We start from the raw sequence: 13030 nt of genomic DNA, 5'->3' as shown, positions 1-13030 counted from the left end.
ACACACACCAAAACAAACGGCCTTTTTACCCTGACTTGATGCCTGTCCATTTCACTAAAAAATGTTAAGTAATCTTATAGGAAAAATGTACAGTAGCCCCCAAATGGTATGTGTGATGCCTTAGTACAAGAAAAGGAATTACAAGGTAGAAAGTCTGAGGTGAACTTCCATAACTCTTAACTCATAATGTGTCTCAGGCACATGGTGTTTATTGCATATTCTGTACAAAAGCAGCCATGCCTGCAAGATGGTAGGTCCATGTGTGAAAAACATTTCATGAATTCTAGTACAAGAACAAAAAGAAAATGTCCCCCACAATTACTTTCTTTGGAGACCTGAGATAGGTAAGAATTTCTTTCTAAATACTTGTGCCTAAAAAAGCTTTTACTCATGGATCTTTTTAAGACAGCCTGAATAAAAGTCGCTGCTGTTTACACTGCTTTGGTATTGTGAAATCACAGAACAAAAGTGCACACAGCCACTCAGTGAGCTTGCCCTTCAGAACTCTGAGACAGGATCTTAAATGAGGGCTTTTTAGGTTTTGTATTAGCAAGTATTTTTGTAGAATTGTCCCTACTAAGGTCTGTCCTTAATATTTACTCAAAATAAAACTTTGATATGAAGAAAATGATTCTTGACAAACCTCAGGGCAGGTTTTAGAGAATGTTAAGTTTTAAAATGCTGTGACAGGTAGGTACTTCATCTGGGAATTCTCAAATACAGAAGCCCTTCTGTGACTGCTCCAACACATTTTCTGCCAGGTGTCACTGTGGGGTGAGCATCTGTGTACCCTGACCCACACACCCCCACCTCCAGAAAGTGTATCCTCCCCAAGGACACCTTGGGAAGGAGTGAAAAGGGACAGAGTTAAAGACCAGAATTCAAGCACCCAGGTACATGTACTTTTTATCTTCTGACTCTGCCACCATAAAACGCACCTGCTGTGATGTCCAGTTGAGCTATTGACGGTCCTCTGGCGGTTTCTGGAAGCTGATGCTGGCATAAGTACTTAAATCCTCACTGGAGCGTCTGGGGGAGCTGCCCTCTCTGCTGCCTGAGGGCTGGTGAGGGGGAGGGGGCGGTAGGGGCTGCTGTTGAGAAGGGCACTCCCGGGGAGGGCGCTGTCTAACGTCCTTGGCCAAATCCAGGTCTATGTAGTTAAGACTTTTCTCCAAACCCCCAGCAGCCCCGGACACTGGAGCCGTCTCCTTGGAGGCTCCCGCTAGATCCCCAGGTCTCAGCCACACGTTCTCAAATGATGCCGAGCTGTGGCGCTTTACATCCTCACTGCTGCTGCTGCTGCCGCCACCGCCGCCGCCACCACTGCCCCCTACTGCAGCCCCTGCTCCCAAGGACACCGTGTTGCCAGCATGAGTAGGTGCTGAGAAAGTCTCAGAGCTATGTCTCCTCCGGCACCCTTGAGTGTCTGCACGAATCACTTTGGCACTCTGGTTATGGTTGGGGCTGAGGTTCACTCTGGTGAATGCACTCATGCCCCCAGGTCCCTGAGGGCCTCCCAGCAGGGAAGATGGAGCAGCCTGCTCAGCTGCTGCTCCTTGAGGTGCAGCAGGAGAAGCAGAGGCTGTGGAAGATGAAGAGGGAGCGGCCCCTGTGGTTCTGGGCAGGCTCACCTTCTCTGCAGCAATGCCTGTCCGCATGTCAGCATAGTTGACTGGGGCCACTGAGGAGGTATCCACATAGCTTTGACGAGGACAACCTATCTGCATGGTCATGTAGTCACTGCGACTACTTGGCACTGACCGGGTTGGCCTGCAAATGGTAGCAGCCCCTGGAGGTGCAGGGCCTACTCTGCCCAACTCAACCCCACCACTCTCCTGCCAGGTTGCCCTCCGGCCTGGCCCCAAGTCCATGTTCATGTACTCTTCAGAGCCAGTCTCTTCTCTGGGAGCTGGGTGGAGCTGGGGTGGACATCGGACTGAAGGGGAGCTATGGGAAGTCGCGGAGCCAGCTAAATAGCCAGGCTGGCCACTCCCGAATTCAATATTCACATATTCCCCTGGGCTCTTGGGCTCCGGAGGGTGCAGAGAAGATTGCTGCTGTTGCTGCTGTTGCTGCTGCTGCTGCTGCTGCTGCTGCTCCCTTACCCTCGGTAAGGTGCTTGCCTTGGGATCCCCCAAGGACAGCCTTGTGGGCCGGGCCAGGCGGCTGTTGGTCTGCGCAGCCGTGTCTACCTTTCGAGGCAGATGGGGCTGCAAGACATGGTGGTGGGGATGAGGGAGGCCAGACTCTGGCCTAGCCCCACAGTAACCCCCACCCAGGCTGTCACTGCTGGTCGAAGAGGAAGAATCTTCCGCAGTTGTAGTGTAGAGAAGGCGTCCAGAGCTGGAAGAGAGACGAAGATGCTGGTGGTGCCTGGCACCCTCCTCCGGCTCCCCGGGGCGCTGGGTGTGCTTAAAAGACCTTGGCAATGAGTAGTAGGAAAGGACTGGCTTGTGCTGGGGATCTTCTGGACCGTAGTAGCATTCTGAGGGGCTGCTGGTGTTGGAGTCTCCCACTGGTGACATGTTCATGTAGTCGCTTGTGCAAGGCAAGAGCTTGCCACCACCACTCTCGGCAGGAGGTTTGGAATGAGGCAGGGCATGAGGGTGGTGCCCCCCTACTCCATTTGCCCACGGCTTCCCATAGCTGCTCCCAGAAGGGGCTGCGCCGCTGCTGCTGCTGCTGGACCCACCGCCAATGTCAGGGGAGCAACTGCCACTGGGAGACATCATCATGTAGCCATTGGGGTCCACTCTCTGAGGGTGGCGTCTGATGGGGTTAATGATCTGCTGTGGGGCAGACACACTTTTGGGGCTCATGGGCATATAGTCCCCATTTCCTTTACGGTTGCTGGGCACTGGAGCCACCCCTGGAGACATGGGCATGTAGCCATCATCAGTGTCTGGACGGTGGTGGCCCCCACGACGCTCCAAGGGGTGCATCTCTAGACTCTCTTCGGGATAGGAGTGGGTGGGCACGAAGGCGGAATGCCGGTAGCTGGGCAGTCGGCCTCCACTGCCACCTCCTGGTTGGTAGGCAGCGGGCATCATCTCCGTATATTCCTCAATAGAAGCCACCGAAGACTGCGAGGGGGTCTTCTGGTGAGAGATGGTAGGGGACGTGCCCGCGGAGTGAGTTCTCTTCCGAAACCTGTTATCCAGATCCGCTGCGCTGGCGGCTTCATCCCCGGTCAGCGCTGGGCTTGTCCCCAAGCTAGCACCTGGGACGTAGCGGTGGCCATTGCCACCCCTAGACAAAACGTAGTGACCATTGGGAGCAGCCAAAGTGGAGGCTCCCTTGCCACCCATGCAGATATAGTTGCTCAGCTCTTCCTCACCCCTGGCTGGTGGGGTGTGGCCCAAGGAATCTGGGGTGACACTGCGGAAGGAACTTCGGAAGTCGCAGGGACTAGAACCGTACTCATCAGAAGAGATGAAACCGCCATCACTAGGAGAGCCGGACACAGAAGCACTAGAGCGCCTCGGAAAGAGACAGTCTGAGGTGGAACCATGGCCACTAGTGCTACTAGATGACAGACTTACTGGGCTGGTGGCTGAAGGTGAGCAGCGGGAAGAAGGCATAGGGATGGAGCGGCTGTGGTTGAGTGGGGGGTGCAGCCTGGAGCTGCCTCGATGCCGATGGGCGTGGGTCCTGTTGGTGCTGGGGCTCACCGGACTGCCGTCCACTGATGCAGGACGGGACATGGTGCCCTCGCCATCACTGGAGGCACGCACCCGGAAGGAACCTGGTTTTCCACCTACCATGCTGGCAGGGGAGGTGGCAGTGATGCTCTCGGTGCGAGATCGGCGAGTCAGCCCCACCTGGCTGGGTGGAGGATTGTTGAGATGGTGCCTGCGAAGGGGGACACTGATGGGGTTGGAGCAACCGGATGAAGACTGGCTTTTGCTGCGCGGGCGAAACTCATCGCTCATGGCCCGCATGGCCTCTAGAATGGTCTCATGCATGTTCTGGGCTACCACGGAGTCATCTACTTGCATCCAGAACTCGCCGGGCCCTGTTACGGCGGAACGCCCCACCTCGATGAAGAAGAAGTTCTCTGAGTGTCCACAGCGTCTGATGTTCATCAGCTGCAGCACCACAGCCGCTGCCTCGGAGTTCAGCTTCACAAAGCTGATGGTCTTGCTGGTCAGGCAGAGGCGGTAGATGCCAATCAGGTTCTTTGTCTGACCCAGGCCTTTGGGTTTCAGGATAACCTGCCAGACCTCCTTGAACGCAGGTCCTGGGCCCGTGTCATAGCTCAAGTCCTCCCCTGCCTCTCCGACGCCGGAGCTGCCGCTGCAACTACCGCCGCAGCCTCCAGCCCCGTCATGATGGGCCTTTGCTCGATTATGCAGCTGCAGAAGAGCCTGGTACCAGCTGTCTTGCTCAGCCTCGCTATCTGCTGCAATGGCAAAGTGTTCGTCTCGGGTGTAGAGAGCCACCAGGTGCTTGTTCTTGGAGTCAGCCCGCTTGTTGATGTTGAAACAGCTCTCGAGGGGGATCGAGCGTTTGGGGGCGCTCGACTTGTGCCGCCACTTCTTCTCGTTCTCATAGTACTCCAGGCGCGCCGGGCCCCCGGCCTCGCTGGCTGCCCGCAGCACGAAAAAGCGCTTGTGCATACTCTTGGGTTTGCGCAGGTAGCCCACCTTGCGCACGTCGGAGAAGCCATCGGTATCCGGAGGGCTCGCCATGCTGCTGCGGAGCAGAGGGAGGTGCCGAAAAACTGGGTGAGGGGAGGCTTCTCGATGCGGCCCCGCACATGCACTCCGGGCTGGAGGAAGGCAGAAACCCTGATTCCGAAATCCTTGCTGTTCCCGGCGCTGGGGAGGGGCAGCCGAAGGACGAGGTAGCTGCGCCAAGGAAGACTGCCCGACCCGAGTTTAAGGGCGTTTCATGCCCAGAGGGGAAGGCAGTGTGTCTAGGGTGAGTCCAGGCACGATCTTCTGAGGACCAAGTCTCCCCCGAGTCTCTGCAGCCGAGAAGAAGCTTAGATGCATCCCTCGCCGCCCCTGGTCAAGTGCGGTGCAGGGACGCAGCGGCGACCGAGGAGTCCCAGCTTGGCCCTTCAGGCGCGCGCGCCTTCCCTCCCGAGTTCCCCTCTGAAGTAGCGATTCCCGAGGCAAATTAAATATCCTTGGGCAGGGGGAGGCGGGCTGCCAAGTCCCAACGTTGCACGGGGTTCTCCCTCCTCCTCCTCCTTCTCCTCCTCCTCTGCCTCCTCCCACCCTCCAACCGTCCCCGCCGCCACCAGCCGCCCAAATACCAGCTCAATCGCAGAGACCGCGGCGCTGCGGCTGTTGCTGCTGCTGCCGCCGCCCGAGGACGCGTCCTCTGCAGCCCGCACTCGAGCCCATCTCGGCGGGCGGGGAAAGTGGCTTTTCCACGCGCAACGCTACTGGGCAGCCAGGGGAGCAGGGGACGGTCCAGAGGGACAGACTCATCCCTGCCCCAAGCTCCAGTCCGCAAGGGAGGAGGGGAGGGGATGAGGGAGGGAGGCGAGGGGGGGTGGTTTGGGAAGAGATCGGGGGAAGACGCCCGGTCCTCCGGAGGCGCAGCCGCCGCAGTTACTTCTCTCCTCCCTCCTCCTCCTTCTCCTCCTCGGAGAGTTGCCGAGAGCCCCAACCAAAACAAGCGGCGGCGGCGTCTGGCACCGCGCGCCGGCCCCCAGACCGCGCCGCCGTCTCACTCTGGAGGAGCAAAACACGTGACGGAGCCTCGGCTCTGCAGTCGGGCCGCGGCCGGGAGGCTCCAGCCAGGGTCTCTCTCTCTCTCTCTCTCCCTTCTCGCTCTACATTCCGGGCCGAGCCCGCCCCGCGCCCGCCCCTCTCCACCCCCCGGCCGTGCCGCAGAGGCGCCGGCGCTGGGCCTTTGCTGCAGCGCTCAGGCAGCGCCCCTGCGTGGCCGGCAGAGCCCCGGGCACTGCGCCTCCCATGCCCGCGCCACCCATGGCGCCCCCGGCCCGCAGGAATCCCCGCGGCGGGAGGGCGGGCGTGTTTGGGTGGCTACCGGAAAGCAGGAGGGGAGTCTGGGAAAACGGGAGGGGGCGATCTGGGGAAGACGCAGGAGTGAGGGTGGGGGCAGTTGGCGGGCGGGGTGGGGGGAGTGTGCAGCCGCTGCAGAACCCCGAGTGGGAGGGCTGGAGAGGAGGGGACGCGGGTGACCCGCAGCCTCTCACCCAACAGGTTAGGGCGATCCCCGGGAGCCAGCTGGATCTTGGTTTCTAGGTGAGAGTCCCTGGTGGGGAGACCTACATTTTTTTTTTTTTTTTTTTGTAAGGTTTTCTGAAGGACTTGTGGGCCAGCCTTCCACCTGGAGTCTCTTGGTGTACTGCGGTGAAGCACCTGGAGCGAACACAGAGGGATGCCCAAGGGCAATGACTGTTGCTGGGTTAGGATCTCTCAGACTCAAAACTGGGGATCTCACGCCTAGCAGTATTGAGATTAGCGGCATATCATTTAGGGAAGAAAAATGTAAATGTCACAGTTTCACACCCTTCGTGCAGGTGAACAGGGATTCATACTTATGGGTTTGGGCAAAGCATGGGGGCGGAAGAAAAAAAGGCGCCCCTTAACACATTCTCAAGTCTATCTGTAATTTAAAAAAAAAAAAAAAAGATGTTAAGGACGTTCAGAGAGTTCCTAAGTCCAAATCCCTACTGTGTACATATTAGCAAATGTTTGTTTCATAGTTTCCACGCGCACTGGACGACACTATAAATTTTTAACCTTGACCACAAGGATAAGCGGTTAGGCTGTACAAGAAAAAGGGTACTTTTTGATGAAAACGGGTCGGCAGCCTAGTTGCAAAGCCTGTGACTCGGTCTCACCACAAGCAGACGCTCCCCAAAGTTTTTTTTTTTTTTTAATTTTTATTAAGACGACCTATAAATCAAGCAAGATGTCCCTGTCTTGCCCAACTGGCATTAAAGACCTACAAAGGTGACGTTGGTCCCTATGCTTAAAGCCATCCCACCTTAGCCCTGGGTGGTTCTGGGTTTCCGCCTCCTTTTCTACGCCAGAAACCCCCTCAGCCTCCAGCTCTCTGGCACTGCAGGATGTTCGCAGGGAGACGCAGCACTGAAGGTGCTGGGCATGCTCAATCCACTAGACCGCCGGGCCGGGAGTGGGGTAGTCAGGGGCGGGGGGGGGGGGGGGGGGAACGTGCCTCAGTCTAACGCGGGGAGAAAGGCGGGGTGAGTTTCCTGGGGCAGCCTGCTGATTGGTGGAGTTGCCTGTCTTTCCCGTCTCGCACAGATGCGGTAGAGGGGAGAGAGGGTGAGGGTACAGACGTAGGTGCGGGCGCCATTCAGAGGCTTGCTGTAATTGAATTGGGGTATCCCGCATCTGCAGATGCCACCCCCACACACACACGAAAGCCTGGGAGCCTCCGGTGTCTCTTTTCACCTTCTCCTTCATCACACGGGCTCTTTTAAACCTGGTTAATGTATGATCTGGGTACACATGTTGAACTGAAAGCCCTCCCTTTTTCCCTCTGACAGCTTGGTGATGCGGGTACACGTGCCCACTACAGCAGGGCTATAAATAGCAAGTAATTTGGAAGTGGTTCGGAGGCAGTAATGGCTGGACTCCGGTTCTGAAGGTTTGATGTGCTATAGGGGGAGGGGGGAATGCGACGTAGAGATGCCTGAAGTTAGTGTGGAAGACTGACAGTGGGAGGTTGTGACCAAGACCCCTCCCCAAACAAACAAAAAAGAAAGATAATAAACAGCTGCTGGATAGCAGCAGCAAGGTTTAGATTAGGCCAAAAGGACTTTTTACAGGAGGGGGCCTGTAGTTCCCATTTTGTAGGGAAGCACTTCAAATCCATAGACTTCGTTTTTTTTTTTTAATTACTTCCTTCCTGAACCAAGAACAAATTACTTCCTTCCCCAACCAAGAACAAATAAAAGCTGGGGGAGGGGGGGTGTACCTCCATGGGGGGAAATATACTGTTTTCTCTAAGGAGGGGACAACAGAAAGAACAATTTAATTTGGAAAATTTTTACAAGTCGTCTTCACAAAAGTTTAGGGCTTTGATGATATGAAAATAATTGTTATTATAGCAGAACAGACACCTTGAAGTGTCCAAGGACCTGGGTTGGATCCCCAGTAACACACACACACACACACACACACACACACACACACACACACACGAATCTTTCTGCCAATCTTAGAGGTAGTTAATATTTAAATTATACTACAATATGTTCAGTTTTCTACATTTCTTAATTCACAGGTTGAGATAACTCTGGAAATGCAAATTCACATTTGATTTATGTGAATATACAGAGTAGGAACGTAGGCTTTTGTGGAATCTAAGTGAAGTCATGTTGAGCAGATACATGTATTATCTTGTCACCTTATCCTAAATTAGTCTTGTGTATTGTAATGAAATACTCTCTAAGAAAAATTTACACCTAACAGAAAATTCAGACCCATCAAGCAACTGATTACCAAAATAACTTGCTCAATGCTGCCATCTCTAGGACAGTTAGAGACCACTTGTGAAAACAATACAGAAAAACTGCTTTTTAAAACATTGACTAGAAATATTGCCAGAACTAAACTGGCATATTGATGTCTTGAATACAGTCATGGTTGTGGGAATTAAATTTTTACATGTCTTTGGTGCATATTTGATTAATATATCTACAATTACCATTAAAGTGGGAAAATAGCCTGCACGTGATGTTACCAAGAACATCACAAAATTGTCCAAATTATTGCATAGAAACAAAAGAACAGTGAAGATATAACTATTAATTTGAAAATTATAGAATCACTTTATATTATTGGCAGACAGGTTCCTTAATACAAATGGATCAGCAATAGAGAAACCATTGGGATCTCAGGATTAATTTTGGGAATTTGAAGCAATGCTGAAAGGAAAACGAAAACTTGTGCATTTTTTTTCACTGCAGGACTATTATTATTTTAATATGCATGCTTAGTTACAAATGTCTGAAAGCCTCCTCTGCAAAAGTGATCCAAAACATAGGAGGCAGGTTCTTGTAGCTTTAGTATCAGAGATACAAAATAACTGGCATATAAAAGGTGTGTGTGCACATTCATGCTAAATAGCAAGTACCTGACATTGACTCAGGCAACAGAACCCATGTATATGAAAAACCGAGCCGGGCGGTGGTGGCGCACGCCTTTAATCCCAGCACTCGGGAGGCAGAGGCAGGCGGATCTCTGTGAGTTCGAGGCCAGCCTGGGCTACCAAGTGAGTCCCAGGAAAGGCGCAAAGCTACACAGAGAAACCCTGTCTCGAAAAACCAAAAAAAAAAAAAAAAAAAAAAAAAGAAAAACCGAAGAAAAAATCTCCATGAAGGAGAAGAGCCACACGCTTGAACTCCAAGGGTGGCTGTAACTCATAAAGTGATTAGCGGATTTTTCCCCTCATTCCAATGCTTGGAGCATCTTCTTGTGTTCCCAGCATTAGGCCAGGTATTGAGTTCTTTGGACATAATGACCTGTCTGTAGAAAAGCAGCGACGGGTGCCTAAGATCACATAGAAAGCAATTGCCTTCTGACTTATAAGGCATAATTTGTAGACAATATGGTTTACAATCATGGATGCCTCTACCCTTCATAACTTTCCCTCTTGTCATGAAAATCTTCCATCCATTTGGATTAGAAAAGATAATTTTTAAAAAGCTGTAAAATCACATTCAGCCTCAAAAATCTACTAAGTTGGGGCTTCTCTGACCCCCAGAATCTTCTTAAAATGAAGGTCCTAGGAAGGGAGGCAGAGGGCCTGTGTTTTTAACATGTTCCCAGCGCTGCTGATTCCATGGAGTTCTATTACTGATGATGAATTGAAAGGCCCCATAGTAAGGTGCTATGAAATACAAGCAGGGTACTTATTTCACAGCGTTATGCATGTTCAAAGAGAACAACAGCAATAAACATCCTACTTAACTGAGCGCTCACTGTTTGGGGAATTCTCTATTCAATCACAGCTATCAAGCATGGAGAGTTATTCTTTCCAAGGTATAATTAAAATACTGCAGATTTCTGGCCTCATCCAAGCCCCAAACCAACATGTTGTAGTAAAAATATCCCCATCTAAAGCAATGTTGCAAGAGACCCCTACTTACACAAAACCTTAAGCAACGTTGGCTTATGCACAAAGGGGAAATTTTTAATTAGGTGCTACGGAATTAAATGAACATACACAGCTTACCTACTAAAGGTCTCTATCTGTGGGCTGTTCACTACAGTTGGATGGAGCAGGCAATGACCCACGCTTGGGTGCATCTCATAGAAGCTTTGAGAAAAATCAATTACTGGCAATCAGCTGCTGAGAATCCATCTCTGCTCTCAGTCTGGATTTCACACTGTGTCCTGGGGAATTCAGGGAGAGTAAATGCATTGAGTGCTAACCCAGGATTTCAGAAATATACTAATCCTCTCAACAATGTCAAAACTTCTATCAGTTTGGGGTATATAAAAGCATGAAATAAGCATGTGGATGAAATTGGAGGAAAGGGAAGTAAAGTGAAAACTCAATGCTGCAATTTATTTCTTCCATTTCGGGAACTGTACTGATTGACACTTTTTCCCCCCAGAGGTAAGTCCATACGTGACATTTGTCTAAATAACTTTTATTTCCTTTTTCCTTTTAATTTTCTTTGCATCTTTTCTAGAACTGTACTTGATTGTATGTGTATGTACATGTGCCTGAGTGCATGCAGATACCCATGGAGATCAGAAGAGGGTATCAGACACCAGGAGCTGAAGTTACAGGATAGTTGTGAGCCACCACATGGGTGGTGGGTACCAAACCCAGGTCCTTTGTAAGAGCAGCAAATGCTGTTAACCAGAGTCATCTCTCCAACCCTTCTGTGCATCTTTATTTTAATTTCCTTTTTAGTTGTCGTTAATACAGACTGGGAGTTTGTCATTCAATTGTATAGCTCAGATAAGGTCACTCTTCTGGCTATGGGGTGAGGGCACAGGGACTCCGGACTGGGAATTGAACCCAGAGTCTCCTGTCTGCTAAGCTAATATCCTATCTCTGAACTGTATCTCAGTCCTCTTGCAACTCTGTATTTTGAAACAGTCTCAGTCAGGTTCCCTGCTGGCCTTGAACACATTGTTGTAGTCCAGACAGACTTCTAGTCTACAATCTCTCTGCCTCAACCTCCCAAGTAGCTGGAATTACCAGCATGAGCAGGAGGCCAGCTCCAATCGGGATCTTAAATTTTTCATTCTGCTACAGTGTGCTCAGTCTAAAATTTGATACCCTAAACTGTCCTTCAAATAGTTCATTTTTTCTACATATGAATTTTATCAATGGTGAATGCCCTGTGCCCTCTACTGTGTGGACAGGGTCTATACATACAGTTACCTTGTACAGTAGCTTAAACTCACCTCCACACCCTTTTTTCTCTTCACGCTCTTGCCTTAACTCTAAAGCTAGCAATTATGTCATCTCTCTTTTTTGATATTTAAAAAAAAATCAAAATTGGGAGTCATCAAAATTTCTCAAATCGGGGCTCATCACTGACTGAAATGTAGATGTAACCAACTGTCTTATTAAAATAAGAAACACAGAACCAATGTAAAAGAGAAAGCCGAGAGGTCAGAGCTCAGAGCTAAAATCTTACCTCCTGCAGTGCTCCTAGCTTCCCCGAAAGAGAGCTACTTCCTGTGTGTCTGTCTTTACATAGTCTTTCTGTTCTGCCTTCTCATTGGTTGTAAACCCAAGCACATGACTGCCTCGTCACTGCCTGTAAGTACCGCCCTGCAGGTCTTAAAGGCATATGTCTCCAATGCTGGCTGTATCCCTGAACACACAGAGATCTACCTAGCTCTTCTACCAAGTGCTGGGATTAAAGGTGTGCGCCGCCGCCGCCGCCGCCGCCGCCGCCGCCGCCGCCACCACCACCACCACCACCACCACCACACTCTTGCTATGGCTCTAATAGCTCTGACCCCCGGGCAACTTTATTTGTTAACATACAATGAAAATCACATTTCAGTACAAATAAAACACTACCATACTGAAAGTTTATAAACAGTAGCTTCTTTGGTCTAGAAAGAAAAGAGCTCATGTGGACTCCAGAAAATATAATTAGATTGCCATATGAGGAGGAAATGCCCACCATGACAATGGGCAGAGTCCCTGACATCAGAATCACCTAGGAAGTTACTAAAATCAAAACTTGCTCCAGAAGTTGTGTCATTTTTATGAGCTCACTCAAAGGTCACAGGGCTTCATAGCCACTGCACACATGTACCCTATTAGACAAAGGAATCAAGCCCAGGCAGAGTGAAGGGAACAGAGCCTAGATCACAGTTTTGATGAAAGGAGTGTCAAACAATTTGCAGCCACCTTTTAAAATTACTACAGATTGGAAGACAAGGAGGAGATGCGGGGACTATGAGAACCTTCCAGCTGAGGTGATGAATGTACATTTACACACATAAGACTGACATTAAAAAGATTAATCTGGGCTAGAAGATCATTAACTCTTTTCATTTTTCCAAGGTCAACTGTGGCTTTTTTATTATTATTAGTGTGAGAGTATTTAAAAATTGCTAAAAACATCACTCTGAAAGGAACCCTAAAGTGTCGTTCAGGACCATGGACAAAATCAAGAAGAGGGCACTGGCAAAGACCTTAGTCCCGTGAGTGGGAGACCAGATGATTCTACAAGTGCTGCTTAATGTGAAGTGTTAGAGTGAGAAACGATGGATTCCAGACTTCCTGAAATTTGGAGGGAATGACTTGCTCTAGACATGTGGCCAGTGCTTTCTGCCTTCTCCATTTAAAGCCAGTGGTGGCAGCCGACACCTGTAATCTCAGCACTCATGAGACTATGGCAAGAGATCACACAGGGGTTTAAGGCTACAAAGTGAGCTCCAGGACAACTAGGGCTACATAGCAAGATCTTGTCTCCAAATAAAACATAACCTCTCCACCAAATAACATCTAATGACAGATGAGAGGACACTGAAAGTGAATAGTCATAAGTTGACAGTTGAAAAATGTCCAATTTTTGGAGTTGGCCATTTAT

The 13030-nt window shown here is 50.4% G+C and overlaps 1 protein-coding gene across 1 annotated transcript in view; it reads right to left on the bottom strand.

Annotated features, from left to right (window-relative positions):
• Window positions 1-5351, bottom strand: part of Irs1 (insulin receptor substrate 1) — a 59900-nt gene extending 54549 nt beyond the window's left edge. The window contains exon 1 of the mRNA XM_006990365.4: window positions 939-5351. Within this exon, the coding sequence (XP_006990427.1) occupies window positions 960-4691 (3732 nt within the window). The 5' untranslated portion in view covers window positions 4692-5351 and the 3' untranslated portion in view covers window positions 939-959. The remainder of the gene's footprint in view (window positions 1-938) is intronic.
• Between the last annotated feature and the right edge of the window lie 7679 nt (window positions 5352-13030).

The sequence above is a fragment of the Peromyscus maniculatus genome, chromosome 13 (genome assembly GCF_049852395.1).
Source record: "Peromyscus maniculatus bairdii isolate BWxNUB_F1_BW_parent chromosome 13, HU_Pman_BW_mat_3.1, whole genome shotgun sequence".
NCBI lineage: Eukaryota > Metazoa > Chordata > Mammalia > Rodentia > Cricetidae > Peromyscus > Peromyscus maniculatus.
Note: the sequence above shows the minus strand (reverse complement) of the source record. Positions and strands in the feature narration are given on the sequence as shown.